Source organism: Gouania willdenowi, chromosome 2 (assembly GCF_900634775.1).
Source record: "Gouania willdenowi chromosome 2, fGouWil2.1, whole genome shotgun sequence".
NCBI classification, from domain to species: domain Eukaryota; kingdom Metazoa; phylum Chordata; class Actinopteri; order Blenniiformes; family Gobiesocidae; genus Gouania; species Gouania willdenowi.
This window is the reverse complement of record NC_041045.1, coordinates 8,238,648-8,262,030: the sequence shown is the minus strand read 5'-3', so window position 1 is coordinate 8,262,030 and position 23,383 is coordinate 8,238,648. Positions and strand designations below refer to the sequence as shown.

Sequence of the window (23,383 nt, the reverse complement as noted above, 5' to 3'; positions counted from 1 at the left end):
TGTTTTTGGAGTAATTTTGTGTATTTATATTGCCAGTTTTTAAAATTTTCTGTCGTTTTGTAAAATTTTTGTGTGTATTCTTGCTATTTTTGTTGATTTTACTGTAAGTTTGCATGTTCTTTAGAGTGATTTTTGAAGTGTATGCTGTTTTTTATATTTTTTTTGTAAATTTATGTCTTTTAAAGTCATTTTTTGTTGTTTTTGTAGCTATTTTGTAAATTTTTGTTGTGGTTTTGTATATTATTTGTGATTCTGTATATTTCTGCTGCTTTTGGAGTAATTTTGTGTATTTTATTGCCACTTTTTTAATTTTTCTGTCATTTTTGTAGCGTTATTGTGCGTATTCTTGCTATTTTTGTTGATTTTACTCTGTTTGCCTGTTCTTTGAAGTGTTTTTTGTGTCTTTTGAAGTGATTTTGTGAATTTCTCTCTCGGTTTTTGTGTACTTTGGCTTTTTATTGTGCATTTTTCTGTAATTTTGTTTGTTTACTTTGGGAGTGGCACAAAATTCGACTGAAGGGCCACATGTGGCTCATGTCTGCCTTAATCTGATGCGATTTGTAATTCACGGATCCTCCTTGATGCGTAACAGAAATAATGTTGTTTTTACATTTGATTGCAGAGATATTATTATTATTATTTGTTGACTTGGATTATGGGAGTTCAGCAGTGTTTCTATGTTTCTTTTGGGGGTTGTTTCTGCTGCTCTCCATCACACAAAGCTCCCCATTGTTCTTAAGAGAATTTCAATTTGGTGCAAATTGAAAGCAGGTGTGGTTGGTCATTTTCATCTTTGGGGGTGACGTTCTATTTTCCTTTAGCCTGTTCTCGTCACCAGATTTACTGACATACAATGTTTTTTTTTGTTGTTTACTTATACCAACTTGATAACGACACCAGTCATCATTACTGGTAAAACTAAACGCCTATAGTGGCTTATGTTTGCATCACAATTATTTTAGGCTCATTAGGTGACACCATGTGAATGGGGTTTGTGTCAGAGTAACTTTATTTTGAAATGCGATACAGCGCGTGTGTGTGTTTTTCTTTAAACAACCGAAGCAGAAAGTTTTTTGTCGAATGTGTAAATGGAACCATATGTGGTGTGTAGCGGTGGAGGCGGGATTGTAATACATGTGGGAATAAAAGTGGACGCAGGAGTCTGTGATTCAACCTCCAATAAAAGGAAGAAAAAGATTCAAAGCTCGTACATTTTCTTACAAAAGACTAAAAACAGTAATATACCAGTATTTTTTGGTTATTTCACAAGTGTTTTATGCATTTAAATGTGATTGTGCGATCTGAGGGCCACATTATCAACACTTTTTGACAGCATTTAGAATTATAGCACCTGCGCAGCAATGGTCGGGGCCAGGCAATTCTAGGCACAACCAGACAGAAGCTGTTAGCATGTTTAAACGGCTGTCAATAAAGACGTACATGTTGCTTCTAGACTTCATGGACATGTTGGTAATTTGTTTTTAACAATGATTTGTTTACTCCAAAACAGAGTATTGGACTTCATCATTTGTAATAGGTTTAAAAGGATAAAAGTTGTGTCAGTGTTGGGGCTACATTTTAGTGGAAGTTGCAAATCTTTAGCACATATGGTTGATTTGTTGTGAATTTTCAAAATTGTGAACTTTAGTGGCCTACAGTAGCGCCACCTTGAGGACAATTGGCCTGTTTTTGCAGCTGAGGCAGTCTGGCATTAGACTGGACCTTAGAGCAAAGTTTGGTGATTGTTTACGCATGGGAAGCACCATTTCCTTGTAGGAAGAAGAAGAAAGACGAACATGCAGGATAACGACCAATCTGAGCATTAATAAACAAAATATTTTGTGTGTTTCTGTATTTTTCTGTCATTTCATGTATATTTCTCAAATTTTGTATGTTTTTAATGTTATTTTGTGTGTTTTTGATGTCCAAAATATTTGTCTTGTGTGTTTTTGTTATAATTTTGAATATATTTCACTCTCATCTTGTTTAATTTTTGTCATTTTGGGTTTTTACTGACATTTCGTGTATATTTCTTACATTTTGTGTGTTTTTGATGTCCAAAATTGTTGTTTTGTGTGTTTTTATTGTAGTGTTGAATATTTAACTCGCATTTTGAGTTTAGGTTTTTGTCATTTTGGGTTTTTTGAGTTATTTTATGTGTTTTTGATGTCCAAAATTGTTTTTGTGTGTTATTGTTGTATTTTTTAATATATTTCTTTCTCCTTTTGTGTTTATTTTTTGTCATCTTGTGTTTTTATAGTCATTTTGTGTTTATTTCTTACATTTTGTGTGTTTTTAATGTTATTTTGTGTGTTTTTGATGTTCAAAATTGTGTGTTTTTATTGTAATTTTGAATATTTGACTCTCATTTTGGGTTTTTGGGTTTTTGGAGTCATCTTTGTGTGTTTTTGTCATAATTTTGTGCATTTGTATTAAATATTGTAGCTTTCTTTGTAAAGAGGCTTAAATGATTGGTCTTCAGTCACACAACTGACCATTTTATGGATCCTGTAAAGAAATGTTGTCTTTTAAATGTAGCTTTTCGTGCATTGTGTTAGATATTTCATCATTATTAATTAACAAGGTCAGGTACAGGGAACAAATGCTGGGAATGTATGGTGACAGTATTCTCAGGTTGTCTGTTTTTATTGGATCAGATCAAAGATTGGATAATTGTGTTCACAGTGAAACAAATGGTCAGCAAACATTCCCTGATTTCCTCCGAATTCCAAACAAAGTCCGTGTTTCGTTAGCTCGAGCTACGCAGTTTGTCTTTGGGTATCACGTGGTCCACGTGTACTCTGTCACTGTGCGTGTGTGTTTGCCAGGGCTCATTTGCGTTCATCTCTGTGCAGAAGGACAGAACGGTGCCTTTGAGAGCGCCGTCCCCCATCTCGGCCCTAAAGTGGGGTCGCGGTCGAGGTAGCATAGTGATGCTTTTCATTAGCTAAGTGCAAATGGGGGAGAAGAGCACAGAGCCATGATTTACTGGTGCTCCTGTCTTTATGCCAGGACACACACACACACTTACACACACACACCTCCTCCCTCCTCTGTATATTCTCTTATTGCCTCTTTTTGCCCTTCATGCATCCATTTCCCTCTCCGCACAGCTTCCCTTCTTCAGCCTCTCCTGGGAATCTGCAAACATGACACGGAGATTCTGAAATTTCCATTTTCTCGCACGGTTTTGTGCTGTAAAAAACTTTCAGAAGCTATAATATAGGGCTGGGCGGTATGGACCAAAAACTCATATATGAATGTTTTTTCTCAAAGTGACGATATACGAAATCTCAAAATTTTTTAACTCAGTAAAGACAATTCTAGGTAAAATTTGCTGGCGAACAAGACCACACACTAGGCATATTTATTAAGAAACAGCTGCACAATATGTGCCACTTTTTGGGTCTTTTTCTCCTCTAAGGGACAGCACGTGTGAGTGAGTGCTGTAGTGTGGCTTGTTTAGATGAAGGTCTGGGTTAGAACGCACTCAGAAATCCATCACGTCACATTTTCATGCTGTTCTGAAAGTTAGTAAACGCATCGACTCCTGAAGCGAGTATTTTAATACAAAATAAGCAATAAAATATATATATCTCAGAAATATGGAACAACTGATTGCACTCTAAGAATAATAACAAATACTTGTATGATGTGATTGTATAAACAAGTATACAAAAAATAAAATCCACTCTACGTTATCCACGCTTCGATCTTTAAAGCTACCCCTGATTATTCTTCTTTAGATTAAATCAGTTTCAGTTTTAATTGTTTGTTTCAGTCCAAAATAATAATATTCAAACATAAATTAACACAATTTAGAAATATGTGACAAGACTGAAACAAACCCAAAATAAATCATAGCATTAAAGTTCCCTTTTTCAATAATACACACAAAAGTACATTTGAGTTGCCTTTTTTCAAATAATGCAAACAAATATATATATATATATATATATATATATATATATATATATATACACACACACATGTACTTTATTTTATAAACAACATTTAACAAAGAACACAGACATATTTCAAACTAACCCTGAGAACAGACGAACATCTTGGTTTAACTTCTTTGGTAAAATAAAAGTATTTTTAAACGCCTCTTGAAAAAGCATTTCTTTTTTTTTTTGCTTTGAACATTATCTTGAACGTTATTTTACAATAAACAATATCTTTAAATTTCACAAGTTATGATTTAACAAATAATGGATGTGCGTGGTCATAATATCCTGCTTTGTTTATCAATCAATCATAGTGTATGCCTCATAGATAGACCCATGAATGGGACATTATTTACTACGAAAACAAAGAAAAAAGGGCTTAAATTGCTTTTGTTGAAATGTTCACGCTTTGCATCGTGGGATGTGAAGCCCCAATAAGTGTTTTTACTTTTCTCTGATTTACCAAGGAATACGGTGAACAAACTGGAGCAAAAATTGTGTCAAGCATCACAAAAGCACAATAAATCACTGTATAAATGAAGAGATATGGATCTCTTTGTGGATATACTGTATATATAGGCCTACTGTAGTGCGTGTGAGATCAAACATGGCTTTTTTTTTTTTTTTTTTTTTTTTTTTTTGCCTGAAGACATAAGAACTCTGGAAAATGTAATTAAAAAAGCCGATGAAAAAGACATGATTTTCAACTCCTAAAAAGTCAGGAAACCAAATTAATGGCGATGATGATGATAATTAAGACAATGACAATGATATGGTGAATTATGATAATATTTTAGATGACATTTAGGTTGAATATTGGTTTAAAGTGCAATCGTTGCACAATTAAACCAGACATTCAACGTTTTACGACTGCGGTTGCTACTATAACTGTTACTGTAAACAAATGAATACCATGAACGCACCTTAGATGTAGTTTCTTTTACTCATTCACTACTTTATCCTCCACTATTCTGACTTCTTCCCTCTCTGTCTGAGTATCTAACAATGCTAAAAAAAACAAAATTAAACACCCACAATGTAGAAAGTAAGAAAAAAATCTATTAAGAAGATATAATTATTATTATTTTTGTATGCTTACTATCGCACACACTGATAAAAGCCATTCCACGTTGTGTGATCCTGTAATTCTTTCAGCTTTTTTTTTTCTTCTTCTTCTTTGTTCTCCGTGTGCCGCAGCCAATTTGGCTTAAAGCTTTTCTAGAAGTGTATTTCTCAGCGTTTCTACTGCCCTATCTCCCTGGATCTTAATGGCTTTTGTTCCACTGTGACACACTTTAACATAAGCTCCACGGAGGAGTCGTTACTGACCTTGGCTCCGGCACGTTTCAACACAGCCAATATTAGAGCAGTCAAAATAAAACAACATTATCCTGGTCTGGACACTTGAAGCCTGCTTTGAGTGGAAATTTGGCAACTTTTGGGGTATGATTGATGTTACATATACAGTATTAACTAACGCTTTGATTGCGTGTAAATATTGTTATTTTTAGGTACAGTCTCGTTTTTGCCCATAGCAGGGAATAATGTAGCGTTCTGTCACAAAATGACACATATATTCATATTCATTCAAGTTCCCAGAGGTGGTTTTTCTTTGATAACTTTTTATTTTTGTGCTAATTATTACTAGGAGTGTGACGATATCTGGATACGGCGATTTTTCTGTACGATCGATTATCGATATTTTTATTTATTTATTGTTTTTTTTTAATTTTTGATTTATTTTTGATTTATTTTTTCCAAAACCTTTTCTGCTTTTTCACTAAAATGTGCAGGTACGTCTTCACAGGAAATTTGTCACTGTTTGTTGAAGGGACCAATATATTGTTTACTAGAATATTACACTATAATGGTGTCACTAATAAGAAAGACCCTATTTTTTGTTTAAAGAAAGCACTATTGGAGATACTTGTTCATTTACATTGGTATGTTGACACATTTTTACAGAAATGTTGCACTAAAATAGTGTCACTGTTCATAGGAAACTTTTTCAATTTATTGTCTTTCAGAGATATGAAATAAAAATTGTATTTTTTCACTTATTTTTTTTTTTTCTTCTTGTTATGTCATGTCGTTGATTGATTTCTGACCAATATATCGATAATCTCAGTATCGTCACATCGTGAGATTGTATCGCGTATTGTATCGTGAGGTACCCAGAGGTTCCCACCCCTAGTTATTACTATATATTTCATGGTTTTGGCTGTTAGAGGACAAGTGTGGTGGTGTTAGCGCATCTTCATGACGTCACGATCCTTGTCAAACTATGCTTTGTAACAAAGCCTGTGGGCTATCCTCGTTCACCACAGATATTTCTCTGGTATTTCTGTAGTTGTTGTGTATTTTTGTTGTCATTGTGTGAAATTTTCCATTATTTTTGTCTATTTTTAGGACTTTGAAAATGTTCTTGAGTGATTGTCACGCTGAACTCCAACATTTATCAGTGGTTTTTGGTTGATTCTCCAAAAGAGTCATAATTAAATAAATAAAAACAACATTTTGAAATAAATACCATTTTGATAAATAACAGACAAATATATAATATGGCCATTCAATTTTTAAAAAAGGTAATATTATTATGAAATACTTTTTATTATTCTTAGATATAATTTAAATTTTTTATGAAATAAAAAGGCCATTGTGGAAATAGATATTTAAGAATAATAAAAATATTTCATAATAATATTACCTTATTTAACAATTTTTAATCTTTTGGGCCTCCATACTTGTCTGGTTATTTTGTGTTTCTGGGGTCATTTTGTGCGTTTACTTTGGGGACCGCACGAGATTAGATCAAGGGCCGCATGTGGTCCCTGGACCGCTTGTTGCTTACATCTGTTCTAGGTTGTGTATCAGTCAGATCCTGATGTAAATACCTCAGGGGGGAAACGGGTAAATGTTGATCTCTTTTCTCATAGTCTCATTTATTTTCACGTTCACGGCAAAAAGAAATAAGTTTGCCTTGAATTTTTACCACTTTTGGAGAGTTACGTACATCAATGTAACTATAGGGCGCAAAACATAAAATTGCAATTTAAAATACATAACATACAATATTGCGCAATTACACGCAACGTTCCCACAAAATCTCAAAACAAAATGTTGCATAATATGACAGACTCTTGGCTCGTGAAGTGAAAATAGTTTTAGAACCGTGGCTTAAATGTGTTGGGACGATATATTGGCTGAATATATTGTATAAGCGTATTGCAAAAACGGACCAACGTGTAAAATGACGCAAGGTAACGAAAAAATGTACAAAACGTCAACAAAAATGAACAAAAATAGATCCAAAATGGTCGATATTCTTCGTGCTAACAATGAATATTGATAATGTGACCCTTGGATCAGTCAATAACGTCTCTGTGGCCCCCACTGGGATAAAAGTTGCTCATCTCTGACCTCGAAAAATCCACGTATTTTTCAATATGAGCAAAAGTTTTGTCACATGACTCCCTGGCGTAGCCTATTATACTGATTGCTCAGAGGCTAGCAACTGATTAGCATCCAAGCTGCTAAAATGATCCCCGTGGATCATTTTAGCACCTTGTTTTGTAAATAGCCTTGAAAGCACTCTGGTGCCCCCACGACAGCACAAATGATAAAGATGACTTGGCAGAAATCCAGCGGCGGAACCAATGAGATTCATCCAACTGTGTAACAGTCAGGTGCCATGGTTTCCTGGCTGCCTCGGCAACAAGGGTCAACATGTCTCGTCAAGTAGTGGCGGATGAGAAAAGACAGAAAGCACACACTCACACACAAAAGTGCAAATCACTCTTGGATGGTTGCGATCTCGCAGCTTTTGCATTTCACTTTGAAAAACACACATAGTTGTCACAGTTTTCAAGAAATTTGTGGTATTTGTTCAGAGCTGCTACCTCTAATAATTTTTAGATAAAATCATACTGTATGCTAGGGCAGCACAATGAATTGAATTTTAATCACATCATGATCTTGGCTTAATTTTTGTTATAATTCCATTTTAAAGCTTAGTTTTACACTGTAAACTGCACACATTGTTTAAAAGTAGTGCATTAAAAAACACAGATTTTTTTCCTTATATGATGAATAATCGTGATTGCAATATTGATAAAAAAAATAATCGCGGTAATTATTTTGGCCATAATCGTGCAGCCCTAATGTATGCGTCATCGACTAATGAATCAACAATCATTTACTCCAAAAAAAAACATAAAACCCGAAAACGGTCGAAATTGCTGCTTGCAAGTTTGTTTACATCTCATATTTGATATACAGTATATAAACAAAGACACAAATGCAGGTTTTCAGTTGTTTTTTGTCTTTGCTTAAAAATTTAGATGAGTGTGCATTTGCAGTTTTGAATGTGTGTAATAAATAATGACACCTTTGGAGCTATGTTGGCATTTTCTGGGTTAGGTGGAGGGATCTAGTGGGGTTAGTTATGCTAATGACAGGTGTATGAAATGTAAAAAAAAAGTGTTGTTTTTTTAGGCTCCGTTTCCAAGTCATTGAGGTTTTTGCACATATTAAAAATGGAAAATGCTACAATATTTGTTATGAAATGTGCTTTTGTTTGCGTTTATTCAACTCATCTCTCTTCTTTACTGTTTTCCTCGCAGCCTGAAGAGCTCGAGGGCGTCCACACGCACACCTTCAAGCTGAAGCCATTCAAGAAAGCCAAGAGCTGTGATATATGCAAGCAGGCCATCACCAAAGAAGGCCTCATTTGTAAAGGTGAGGGGCTCACATGTGGAGATAAAAGTGGAACAGGAGCATTGATTTGAACCCAGCATGCTTTGGGGTGAGAAAAAGTGTTCTGCTTTTGTTGGTTCTGATTATACTCATTAAAAAAACTTTAGATTTAGTGTCAGACGACCATCATTTTAACAGACATAGGCAACTGGCAGTGTGGCCCTTGGTCTAATTTTATGAGGCCCCCAAAGTAAATGTACAAAACGACAGAAATACACAAGAGCAAGAATACATTAAAAAATTTACAAATAATTACAACCTTGCAGGAAAAGACAAGAAAAACACACAAAACGACTATAAAAAAGAACAAAAAAAAACTGATAATTTGATATTATTTTCATTTAATTTTTGCAGAAAACCCTGCACAGATTATGAAAAATTTGATTAATCCGTTTATAGAATATAGCGATAGAATATAAAATATATAAAATAGCATGTAAATGTGTGATATTGTCCCAAAACATGCATGTGAGGTATTTCAGTGTCATGTCGGGGCCTGATTTTGAATTTAAAAATATAATGTATTCTTTTTAAAAACAGGTAAGATTACTTGTTTAAGATTACTTATTATGTACATTATTATTATGTGTATTCTGCATTTTTTTTCTGCCATACCCGATTAAGGAGAATCATTTTTCTCTTTGCATTTATTGTTTTAGCGGACAAAAACAAAACCAAAAAACTAAACACTTTATTCATTTTTGCACTACTATAAATATATTTATGGCCACAAATTCTTGTTTGTTGTATTTATTTGTTAAAAATAGAATATAAATCCATTTGATCATCTAATATCAGAAAACTGTCGTCCAGGTTACGATCCTGGTTCGTTGGAGCATTTCCTCTTCCTCCCATGTCTTTCTTCCTTAATCCCCCCATTTATGGTGATACGTTTCTTTTTAGCTTTGAGGGTCCTTTGCAGCAGAAACACAGCGGTAGGAGAGCAGGCTTGTTTCAGGATTTGGCTGAGGATTTGCAGTTAAAATTAGCTTGGCTTGTGCTGCATTAGCCTAGATAAAAGGGGAAAGAGGGGAAAGAGGAATGGTGTGGGGGGCAGAGCCTGGCCGAGGGAACAGGAAATGAAGTCGAGGGGGATAAAGAACAAAGGGAAGATGGTACGGATGAGAATTTATTCAGTTTTGTTTAAATGCGCTCTAAGACTCGTGTGCTAACTGTAGCTATTCAGATATTTTATATATCAGCAGAATTTATATCATGATAGCGACATTTAGATGAATTAAAATGCCCATATTAAATGTTCCTGTGACTCCTAAATTAGCATAAAAAGCTAATTTAACTTGTTTTTTAAACCTCATGTGAACACCAGAGTAGGGGTCAATTATATTTTTCAGTTACAATTACCTTTTCAATTACCCATGTTCAATGACAACTCAACCAGGATTGCGGTGACTGGCATTTTTTCCCAATTACAATTAAATTCCAATTATTTTCATCCTCAGAAAGGCAGTTACAATTACGTTCTCAATTACTAAAGTTCAATTACAATTAATCACAATTACTGAGCCTCAAATAAATAACCTCGGTCTAATTTTATGTGGCCCCCAAAGTAAAATGTACAAAATGACAGAAAAAAAACACAAAACAAAAGCAAGAATACTTTAAAAAAAAATACAAAGAATTACAACATTGCAGGAAAATACAGTCAAAGTCAAGACAAAAACACGGAAAATACTCAACACACACACAAAACAACTACAAAAATGAACAAAATGACAACAGTGACACACAAAATTACTCAAAATGACAACAAAAGTACACAATTAGACAAGAAAGACACGAAAAATGACTCCGCAAATCCACAGTACTAGCAAACAAGCAAAACGACAACAGAAACACACAAAAAATACTCCAAAAAAGACGCTAAATGGCAGCACAAATACACAATATGACTCCAAAAAACACATATTTTACAGAAAAAATGCACTAAAGGTCTAAAGAAATGCACAAAATGCTTCACAATGAGCATGACAACAACAACCATACACAGAATGAGAGAAAAACACACAGTTACAATAAAAACTTTGTTCTTTCCTGTATTAATGCTCAGATGGGTAATTATTCTAAATGCTGATCATGTGACCCTCTGATCAACGTATGCCTACCTTATTAACCTAATAAAAGTTAACCTTCTTCTTGTGTTAGCTTTATGTTAGCATCTCTTATGCTTACGGGTCCTAAATCAGCTGTAAAATACACTAAGAACTAATATCTAACATTTTATTTCTTTCCTATCTATTGATTACATTTTTAGGTTCCCTAATCAATGACAATATAGATTTTAATATTTTTGGGGTGGACATCTGAGCCTTTTTTGTCAGTGTACCCCTAGATTTATATATATTTTTAAATGGTAAAAAGTAGGAAATCTAAATATGAAACATATTTTAATAATTATTTCTACATATGTGTAGAACTGTAACATGGTTCCCCAGTTTAGTGTTAAATTATAATTGACATGTTGAGGTTGTACTTTGAATGATAGAAACAGGACATTTACCTGTTTATTCTGCTATATGTATTCATACAACATGTTATGTACCTTTTTTTTTTTTAAAACAATATGTTACAATATTACATTTAATACATGCCTCAATAGTAACATACAATGAGGTGTTTTGCGAGTGCTCGTCAGTCCCGTCCCAAAGTAATCATGACTTGACAAAAGCTGAATTTCTATCTCGCGTAAAGACCACCCAAAGTCGCGTGTTTTTTATCATTTCTTTCCGTCAGCGTTTTCTCTTTCCCCCATCAGAGGCGTATTTCTTTTCTGCACCACCTGGGGACCACCTAGGTGGACAGAAAGGCAGCAGGTGTGGGGGGGGGTCAAAGGTCGTACCTGCTCGTACATCGGAACATGAAAGTTTAATGTTAAGCGGTCAACATATGCCCGCCCTGTCCTCATTATTCCTTAGGAAAAACACATGCAGGCTTAACCAGGTTCTTTTTCTTGTATTTTTAATAGCAGTACAAAGAGAAAAATGGAGATAATTTCTTGCAGCAGATATTTGAATACTTCATGTGGCCACTAGGGGGAAGTACAACTATGTATTACAGCAGATGTGGAGGGAAACACCAGCAGTGGCTTTATTATTGAAACTATTCAAGAATGGTTTTTAGTGTATTTTTAATACTATTTTGATTCTGTGAACAACAAATAATGCTCTCCTTCTTTCTTTTTTTGTATTGCAGTGTGCCGATTGTCCTGTCACAAGAAATGTGAAGTCAAGGTAAAACCCTCGTCGTCACCCAGTGGTTGAGCTTTACTCAGGGTTCCTTAAAAACGTCTTCAAAAATAAGGCCTTAATTTGAAATAAAATTTCTTAAATCTGCCTTTCAGAATAGTATGATTGTAATTAGTCACACATTTCAAAATAAATGGTAATATTATGATTTTTATTTTTTTTTTAAATGTATAAACAACATGGGGAAATGTAATTTTTGTTGTTGTTTTATAGATTTCTGGCTATTTTTGTAGTAATTTTTGAGTGATTTTGATTATTTAAGTCTCTTTTTTGTGTATATTTAGTCTCATTTTGTGTATTTTGCAAAAGTTTAGTTTAGTTTACAAAAATGCACGTCAGCACTAGACACTAGAACAAAATGACCCAATCCGTGTATCATTCGTTCATTTGTTTCTCAACATAAAACCAAAACAAAAAATACGTAAAACGGCTTGTTTTTTTCAGTATTTTATTCCTGACCCAAAATGAAAAAAAACGATAGCGAATCGTTTTTCCCATTTCTGATTTTGTGCACAAATTGCAAAATGGAAAAAGCGGATGACGGGTGATTTTCCAATTTGGATATTCTGATTTTACGCAAAACGTGTGAACTTTGACCGGTGAAGTGAAAAAACAAACTTGAAGGTGAAAGTATCTGTTTTTTTATTTTTATTTTGGGTCTGGAATTAAATATTGAAAAAAAAAACAAGTCGTTTTTCCGTTTTGGTTTTATTTTGAAAAAAGTACCTTAGTCTTTTAGCCTACTATGTAATTGATGTGGTGTGTTTTTTTCCCCCAATTATGTTTACTTTGAAGTTGGTCTTAAATTTGATTTCAAATGGTCATAAAAAGTCTTAAAAAGCCTTGAATTTAATTTGACTGAAGCTGTAGGAACCCTGTTTACTGTAAGTGTGATTACTGTACGCTTAAATTTAGAGATATTGTTGTATTTTGAACTTGAAACAACACGTTGCTCTTCTCAGTCGATCCTAATCTGCTGTGGAAAGATGGAGAACAAATAGAAAAGGAAGTTGGAATGAGTCACGTAGAGAAAAGAGGGAAAGGGTGGAGGGGTGACAGGCGTAACTGGGCTATTCTTAGTGGTTTTAGTTGTAACTGGTAGAACCGCGTGCAAACATGCTTCCTTTCTGCATGCTCCACGCTAAGTTGTTTTTCTTTATACTCGCAAAAGACCCATTTTCCAGTCCTGAAAAATCATATTTGAACTGTTTTGGAAATATAGCCTATTTTATTTTAATGTTTAAAGTATGTTAAACCCCAAAGATGTTGAGCGTTATCTCAAAGTGAAAGTGATGCACACCGGCAGCGTCATTGAGCGGGAATCACGAGATCTCTCTGCCTCATTTATTAAACTCTGCGTACGCTAAAAACCCAGGAAATGCATAGGCAAAAAAAAAAAAAAAACTCCCCAACCAAGTCATGGAAATTTGGGTAAATATTTTTGATAAACCATTTTGGGAAAAAAAGTGTGGGAAAATAAATAAATAAATTCTCAGTCTCAAAGTATACATACATTCATTAACTCTAAACCTGAAAAATAACCTCCATTTAATGCTGTTTTGGTGCAGTGCCTTACGCTTAATCTGATTGGTCGGCTATGACGTGATGCGTTTGATTGTTTCACAGTGTCTGTTCATCATTTTAAAACAATAAAATAATAATTGTACTTGTAACTGTTGGGTGTAGAAATGTAACACATTACTTCTTTTGAAATGTACTTAAGTACAAGTAAAATGACTGATTTAGAAATGATATATATATATATATACTATATATAGTATATAAGCCTTTAAGTGTTACGCCATGCTGGTGTTACTTGCTGTTTTCTTTCTTTGAAGCTGCTGTAAATTTGTAATTTTTACATCATACTCACCACATCAAAGGCAAACTTGCTTTTAATGATTTTCCTGTATCTTCAGGTCTTTATCGTAGTGTGCTTTTTGCTGTCACAACTACACATCTTTCCTATGTTTTACTGCGATAATGACTTCACCTTTGTCTCCTACAACATGACGTAACTGTAAGAGTGTGTAATGCTCTTTTGTATCCTCCTGAAAGTGTAATAGTCATGGCTAGTTGCTGTATTTCTGCTTCTTTAAAGTGTCATGTAGTGCCCACATAACCTACATCACAACAACAAAACAACACGAAATAGAATTAAATTTAGGACCAAAACTATACTAATATTTCTCAAACTGTGCCTGTATTTCATCCAAAAGTTGTTCTCATCCACGACTGATGCCAGGGTGACTTCCCAACACATTTCTGTCGCTTTGCCTTTCACGGATTAAAAGCTGTGCCAAAATAACGGCAAATGTTGATTTTGTGGCTTTCCGTGGAAATGCGCAAATACCGCCGAAACTTAAAGTCTGTGTAAAGCAGAAATACATTGGTGTTATGAGTTTGTCACATCTCAGAAACACGTGTCATTGACCACTGAGCATCATTTAAAAGATGGAAAAAAATCACTAAGTATATAAAATTAAGTCTCAAAAGCATTGAAAAACAAGCACTTCTCTCTGCTCTGAGACGCTGGGGGCTTGTCACTCAGAGGCGCTGGAACCACACCCACGTGCAGGAAGGGCGCCGTCTCCGTATACAAACCATGACCCTACGGTTAAGCAATTTCCCCCTGGGATTAATGAAGGAATTCTGATTCTGATTCTGATGGGAGAGAGCAGTGTGAAAGTGGCTCCAGTGTCGATACTGCTTCTCCCATTGGTTTTCCAAAAGTGCTCAGATTGGGCCAAACGAGGTGTCAGCAGAAAGGTCTGCTCTGCCCGAGTCCGAATAGGTTTATGCTAATTTCTGACCCGCCCATTAAATCCTGAACACAGATATGTGAAACACAGTTTGTGAAGCCTAGCTCCACAATTACATCACAAATGGTTGAATGGCTTTTATGACCTATTTTATGTGTTTAGAAGAAAATGGCTGAATTTGCTTTACATGGTCTTTAATATCTTATATCACATATTTAACATCATATCAGGAGGAATACCATAAAACAAAAAACACAAGAACAAAAAGAGCGTTAAGCTAATCACTGCCTTCCTTGCGAAGAATGAAGTAAAGTCGTACCTCGTGTCGTAAATGTAGCGTGATGACCTGAAAAAAGAAGATGCTCCTTAGAACTATCTTTGTTCTTGCTGAATCTGCCATGAAACTTTTCAATTTCTGCACCATATTTGCAAATCCCCTACAGAATTCCCAATCCCACAATACAACGCAAAAAAACATTTCCGAAGTTCAAGTCATATGACCATTTGTCAGCAAACCCAACGTTTGTGATGGAGTCAAAAACAAACGTGAAAGCGGCAATTTTAACCTTCAATACCTCAGTCAGAAATACCTCAGATTTATTGATGTTTTATTGATATTTACAAAAAAAATGAAGGAAAATCCAATATAACAACACCACAGAGAGCTTAAAGTTCCAATAATCATGCTAACGATGCTAATTGCGTCCTGCTTCCTTTTGTTTTTTGTTATTCTCCCGGTTCAGCTGCATTTATCTCAGAGGAGATTTGTTTTTGAATTCCAGAGGATGCATTTGCTTGATTTGAGGTCCTAGTTTGTTCCGCAGCTTTAGGAAGACGGACCTGATGATGAACTGATGTGTGACTCTTTGACTTGTCTGAGACATACACCAGCATACACCGGAGTCTTTGGACTTTGGTCTTTGTTGTCATTCTGTGGTTCTTTGTTGCCTTTCACAAAGTTAGACACTTTATCTGTTACCTTTGTGTCAATTCATCTCACCTGGGAGTTCTATGTGGGTCGAAATCTGTTTATAGGGTGTTTCCCAACAATTCCATCTGACGGTGGTCATTTCATCATTAATCAGGGTCCCCACGGTCATGAAATATTGCAAAATTTGAGTCACAGGCAATTGCGTCATGTACGATGTTATATGATAGATAACTTGCATTCCCCGTGCCACATTTTTGCTACTTCACCAGTGTTCGTGCTTGTTCCCAGTGAGTCTTCACAAAAATGACAAAAAAAATAAATACAAAAAAAATACTAGTTTATTCAAATTAAAAATACAAAATTACTTAAAATTGCACAAAGGAACAATAAAAATACAGAAAATTATTCCAAAAACACACTTAACAACTACAAATGTCCACAAAATGATAGTATAGAAAATCAAAAATTATTCCAGAAATGCAAAATGACAACTGAAATGCACAAAATAAACAAGAGAACACAACACAAAACTTTTTGAGACATGGCCAATTTAGTGTGGTGGGTGTTTGTTGATTTTTGCTAGTCCTCTGTTACACTAGTACACTGGAAAGGCCCACTCATTTCTGGTAGAATATATCATAGTGCAGAGGTAGGTAACTTTTATCACAGCGGGGGCCATGATCAACATTCGTGTCAGCATTTAGAATAATGAGCAATCTGTGCACCGTAAAGAACAAAGAGTTTTTTATGGTATTTGTGTGTTTTTCTGTCATTCTGTGCATTTCTGTCGTCCATTTGTGTATGTTTTCATGTGAAATATGTTTTTTGGAGTCATACTGTGCCCTTGTGCTGCCATTTTGCATTTTTTGTGTATTTCTGTTGTTTTGCTGTGAGTTTGTCATTTTTCATGTTTTTCTTGTCTTTTTGTGTACTATTGTTGTCATTTTCTGTAATTTTTTATATTTTTCTGAGTAATTGTGTATTACTGTTGTGTCGTTTTGATCATTTTTGCTGTAGTTTTGTGTGTTTTTGGAGTATTTTCTGTGTTTTTTTCTTGTCTTTTATGTTGTATTTTCCTGCAATGTTGTAATTATTTGTATTATTTAATGTATTCTTGCTCTTGTTTTGTGTATTTTTCCGTCGTTTTGTTCATATGCGTTAGGGGCCGCATAAAATTAGACAGAGGGCCGCATGTGCCGCCAGTTGCCTATGTCTGTCTTAGTGGTTCAGAACTAAGTCATGGAAATTAGGTTAAATATTTTGGAAAATTTTGGGGAAAAGTTTTGAAAAACCTTTGTGACAAAAGTGTGGGAAGCCTGATTAATTGTTTGGTCATTGTACTTTACCCGATTGAACCTTTAAGCTTGCTCATTTACAGACTTAGCCAGATAAAAACCAGACAAAAAGTAGCAGAAGTCCTTTAAAAGGCTGAAGATGAATACAATAATGAAATCAACTTTTGCTTCAGAGCACATTTTGGTTGGATCGACACTTCTCGCTGCATCCACGCGTGAATCTTCTCGTGCTGACGGAATGACCCGCAGTTTGTAAACTCTGTTCTCATGGTTCTCAATGATTTATGCTGCTCTCAGTCTCAGTGGAGCCCCCAGGAATGCTTCTGCAATGATTGTTTCAGTTTGTTGGGTTGACGGATAGGAAGACATTTGACATGAGAAGAGATGAGAAGAGGTGGATGAGCAGTAGATGTGGTTTTAAATTAAAACATCGAAGAGGGTTTAATTTTTTTTCCTTTGGTTGAAAACATTTAAGGATGAATGTTGTTTTCCACTTTTGGGAATTTTAAAGCAGAGTTCATTGAACCCTGCAATCATCCAATCGGAAGAGGTCACATTTCAGTGAAGGAACAAACTGTGCATGAACTGGTGAAAAAACAAATGCTTCAACTCCAAGACAGAAACAAATCTAACGTCCATGCGTTTGCACAAAAGAGTGAGGGTTAGCTGACAAGACAAAAACCCGGTTTGCAATTTCAGGTTCATCATTGGTCGTCGAGACAAAGCGTTTTACAGAGTGCATATTGGGAGTTTCAATGCTGAACAAAGTGGCAGTCATAATGTGTTTTTCTATTCCCGACAGTTGTCGATTTTCAAAGGTTAGCAAGAGCCTGCACGGTCTTTCATTTGATTTAAATGTGCTGTTAAGTTACAGGTAAATCTCAAATAGAACCAGACTTGTCTTTAAAACTGAATGCGATCCCTTGCACCTCCTTTAACACAGATTAGGACACAGTTTAGGCCTCATAGGTCAATAAATCAGAGGTATTTCTTCTGCAAAACAGGAGAATTTACCCACAAACAGATGTCGAAGAATGTAAAGCAGAAAAGTTTTGTGACAGCTTGGGCAAGGAACAGACTTTTTTATTGTTTTACAGTATATTATATGCAATGCCTCACGTAATTACGCTAAAACTATGATATGAGGTTAGAGTGCGATATACTCTGAAGTTACATTTCTTTGTATTTGTATTTGAGAAGTGTTTTTACCTCATTCTAACTGTGATTTCTTGTATTTGCCGACCAAACTGGAAAGACAGTTATTTGCTTGACACTATTTTTGTTTTAGTTGGTTTATGGCAGATATGTGGCCCTTTGTAATTGTAATTAAAGAAGTTGTAAGGAATATGAAGCCCAACATAATGCACAAAATAACTCCCAAAACACACAAATGAGCAGCAAAATGCACAAAGTACACACAAAAAATCCCAAAAACACAAAAATGACAACAAAGAAAGATACAGTAAGCGCTTAAACAAACAAAATGACTACGAAAACACACAAAACAACAACACGTAACAGAAAAGCTCAAACGACACACACACTAAGTTACGTGCAGCTTTGTTATTGGAACTATTGGAAAGATTGACCTTTCCTTTCTCATGCAAAGGACAATCCTCAGGATGTGCAGTAAGGAGGCGGTCCTGTTTCATCTCCAGTTGTCCACAGTCCCTGTCAGCCTGAGCTCACTCTCTTCTTACATAACACAAGCACTGACCAGAGAAAAAAAAAACAGTGCGCTGGCACATTTCAGACCGATATCAGAAGTCTTTTTCACTTTCATCACTTGTTTTGCTGACTCGTCTCTGTGTTCATACCTAAGCTTAGCCTGACTTCAACGACGTTGGAGCTGCTTATGTAGATCATTTTTAAGGACTGGGTTGGTAATCCTGGCAGCCTAGAATTTAAATCCACATCTTTGCATGTGTGGAAGTGTGAAATTGTGCACGTGTTTGCATAAAACAGTGATTTCAAGAATTGGTCTTGAAAAAAGTGTTGGACTGAGGGCCAAAACCGGCCCACCAAATGGTTGATTTTTGTCCAAATATCTATGAGCTACGTAGAGTTTGACTCAATAAAGTAGGGGCTCCAATTTTCCGTGATCGCGGAAAAACGGGCGTAAAACAAAGGTTAATTCCTGACATGGAAATTTATTTTGTGATAATACCACGCATTTTAAAATGATTTTTTGCCATAAACAGGTGGCAGAATGGCAAAAATGTAAATTCTTACTCAAAACATGATGTAATATGACTCTCGCCAAATGCACGTGCTAAAATCACGCATTAGGACACCGCTTTTACTGTGAAAAAAAAAAAAAAAATATATATATATATATATATATATATTGTTTACTCCATGCCATATAGCTATTTCCATTTCAGGAGGTAAACTCTATCATATTAGATCATATTTTGCACAAGAATTGACATTTTTGCCATTCTGTCCACCTGTTTATGGTGAAAAATAATTTGTAAATGCTAATGTTGTGCCGATACCGATACTAGTATTGGTAGGAGTTCTGATACGGCACTAAAAGGCTGGCATTGGTATCGGCAACTACTAACTATTAACACGGCATTTAGAGCATCAAACTAATGTTGATAGTCCGCTAAACGGAAGAATAAGCCGCCGAACATCAACGAAGAGGATTCCACCAAAAATCCCCCCCCCAACCCCCATACCGAGGGGCCAAGGGTCTAACCCGGGGTCTGGGTCTTTCCCCCCGCAGCGGTATTGGTATGGAGCAGTATCAGCCGATACTACGCATCTTTGTATCGGTATCGGTATCGGAACAGCATTAGTAAATAGTGATATTATCCCAAAAATGACATAAACGACATGGAATGACCCAGTGGTGACAACTGAAATGGAAACTTGCTGGAAAAGGGGAAACTAAAATGAGAAAACTCACAAACAAAAAAATTCAGAAGCGCCTTCACTTGGAAATGCATTTTAATCAAAGCCTGAGGCTCATTTTAGGTGTTGTTTTACAGATGTTGTCTCCCATCCAAGGATCTAATTTTTAGTTATCTGTTCGATCTTTGAAAAAAGGGGTGAAAGTAGAGGAAGACGGAGGAGCGCTGCCTGTAAGACATGCACAGAGGCAGAGGTGTGGACTGTGCAAGAATGTTGGCATAGAGAGAAAAAAGCGCAGGCATCCAAGCATGAACGTGGAATAGGTGCGGGAGAGAAAAATGGACGAGACACGCAGCCTCCTCATTCCTCAGCAGTTCTCACAGAAGCAAGTCTGTTCCCCCGGTGCAAACACGTCACTTCAAAGAGCCATCACGGCACGTCTCCATGGCAACACCTTTTACGGGTATGGATGCAGTGTGGTGAATGGAAGGATGTGTTGGCAGACAAATGGTGCAGGCTGTTTAATAAGCGTGTGTTAGCAGAAGACTGATGGCCCAATTTAACCAAGTTGTCGTCTAGGTCAAGAGCAAAGTTCACCCTGAGAGTGTAAAAACTCAGCAGGAGGCGGGCAAATATTTTTTATTTTCTTAAAGTGCAGAGTACAGTGCTCACACTCGCTATTTCAGCTCAGTTTTTGGGGATTTTTGCACAAGTGTGAAGAGAAAACACCTTTTTTTAGCAGGAAAACAAAGATTTGAAAGATTACTCTTCCTCTGCTATCTTATTCCCCCTTTCAAATACTTTATCAGGCATGTGCCAGCAGCACCAGTAAAGGCTGTGAGGAAAAGAAGGGAGGAGAAATAGGCAGAGAGAGAGAGAGAGAGAGAGAGAGAGAGAGAGAGAGAGCTCACATAGGGATACAGTTACTTTCTGCCCCTTGACGGCTTTTTGCCGCTCATGTTTTTGGGACAGGAATCACAAGTCGGTTTCTTGGCCTTATATAGCATGTTTGGAAATCTCTTGGAAGTTGCCTGGAAGATCTAAAGCCAACAGTTTTAAAGACTCTATCTGAATCCAATCAAGGGGCTGCGCAGAGAGCCACACATGCCAACACTTTTACACAGAATCAAGTGCAGTAGCTGTCTGGCACGCTTTTTGGGATTAGTGCTGTTGTTTTGAGCGAGAGGGGGGCAGAGGTGGGGAAAGTGTCTGTATTTGGTACTCCCTTTCCCTGTGAGAGGGGTGTCTGAGGGCAGGGAAAGGGAGACACAAGGCGAGCGTGGAAAGGGAAAGGTGGCAACAAGGTTCCGGTAAGAGCAGCTACAGTATTTTTGATGCATTCAGTAACGGAGCGTTTAATTCTTGATGTTGATTTTATGTCCTTTGTGCTCACACTAGGATGAAAAAACTCATTTGCCAGGCTTCTAATATACAATATAAGAACATTTACAGATACAACAGCATGATTTTTGGTTGCGAATTGAGCTACAAAGGGGTTTTCACTGGCTTTTTGTGGACATTTACCTGCACGTGAATTTTATTCCTCTGAGAAAAGGACCAGGTTTGAGACCCAACAGCTTTTTATGACCTGCCGAGGGGTGATTTGTGGCACCAGGAGCAACTGCTTAGCACAGCAGGGGACCACTTGTTATATCTTCCTCAGCATAACCTGCATCCATGTTAACATAGCATCAAATCAAGTCTGATCAGCTTCTCTTTTCTGTCTTTTCACTACTGCCTTTTTCACTTTTGAGCTTCTGTTTTTTTTTTTCCTGGAGAGAGGCTTTAGGCTAACGCTGGCGTCTGACTTTGAGCTAACATGAGGATGACAGTTAAACATAAGCGGTCGAAAGGTCATGAAGCTTGTATGTCCTGTCTGTCACCAAAGATCCAAAACAACAAAGAGGAATGCAGTTTATTGGACTGCAGGAATGAAATAGTTGGACTACATCCCATTCCCACTAACACTTTTTTTTTCCCGTGTATTTTGTTTCCCAGCTTAAGAAAGCTCCTGATCTGCTTAAAAAGGTTTTTGTAGAGTTTATCGAGACTGTGCTTTTCATTCATAACCTAGAGTGCTCTTGTTCTTGTTCTTCTTTTTTATGGCTGTTTGATTGTAGATTGTATTTATCAGACAAACCTGTTCACTAAATTCTCTTGTATGGGAACACTTTTGGTTTGATTATGAATTCTTAGAGCTAAGACACATCACATGCAAGAACTGGTTTGTTTTGTGCAAAAGTGAACATACTTGATTTTAGGGTTTGAAGGATTTTATTCATGTTTATAGAATATATTTTACATTGTTTTGCACAAAACAAATAATTGTGATATGGCTAAAAAATTATGGCTAGAATAATCGTGATTATTATTATTTTTTATTGTTATCGAGCAACCCAGTTTCACTCATTTGGTGTGTTTTTGTTGTTGTTTTTATGCTGTTTTGTTGTTAATTGATTTATATTGATCGTATTGTGTGTTTTTGTTGTGGCTTCATATATTTTCTATCATTGTGTGTATTTTTGTAGTTCTGTATATTTTCGTTGTGTCATTTTGTATATTGTTGCATTTCTGTTGTTTTTTGGTGTATTTTATGTGTGTGATTTTTTGTAATTTTGTGTGTTTTTTTTTGCGTTTACTTTGGGGGGCATACAAAGTTAGACTGAGGGCCGCATGTGGCCCCCGAGACCCCAGTTGCCCATGTGCATTATGCATTAAATTTCAAGCATGTATTTCTGCTGCAGCAGCTCAAAAGTTAAGGAAGTTATAAAAAATAATGGGGAGCAGAAAGGTTAGCATTTAGCATGTAGCCACTTTAAAGAGACCAAACCAAGGCTAAAAACTCTAAAAACTCTAAAAAAACAAAAAAAAAAAAAACAACTCCGATCAGAAGAGCCTCCTCTCAGGATTGGGTTAGAGTTCGGAAAAGGTGAGTGCAGGTGAGTAATAAAGATTATTATATTATTTGTATTAATTTTGGGGGGCATCTGCACCTACATGTGCAGCCAATGCTAATCAAACAAGAAGAGATCAGCTAACACAGAATTATCCTCACTGTTCAACATTGACTCAATCCAACTGAGATGAAAACATGTTTTCAACGTTGAATCCCAGCCACGACAAGCACGCGATTCAGTTTTAACCACCAGAGAAAACCTGAGATGCTTCAAATCAATTTAGATTTGGTTTTAAATCTTGGCCAAACAGGATCAGGCTCCTATTATGGAAAGACTGGTCGACTTATGTAACAATAACCATTTGTGGTGTCCTTGCCTGAAACTATGAAGGCTGTCATGATTGGAGGTTTTCAACCTGTGTCCAACGAGAACCACAATTTCACATCTGATATTCATCATTTCCTTGTTTAATATATTCTTTGGTTGGTTGGGACCAAGCCAGAGCCGGTTCACCACTCACCGAGGCTTTAACCAGATCAATGATTTGCCTTCTCTGTGATCTCTGGCCTCTCACATGTCCACTTTCTAAAGATCTCTAACTCCTCAAACCCAAAAAATAACAATAAATAGTGTCGGTTGGCGCCGTTGTTGAACAAAGCTTAGCTCATTGG

At 36.1% G+C, this 23,383-nt stretch overlaps 1 protein-coding gene across 1 annotated transcript in view; it reads left to right on the top strand.

Annotated features, from left to right (window-relative positions):
- The window catches only part of tns1a (tensin 1a), a 96,358-nt gene that overhangs the window by 16,735 nt on the left and 56,240 nt on the right, over positions 1-23,383 (top strand). The window contains 2 exon segments of the mRNA XM_028463327.1: positions 8,573-8,687; positions 11,916-11,953. Coding sequence (XP_028319128.1) covers positions 8,573-8,687; positions 11,916-11,953 — 153 coding nt within the window.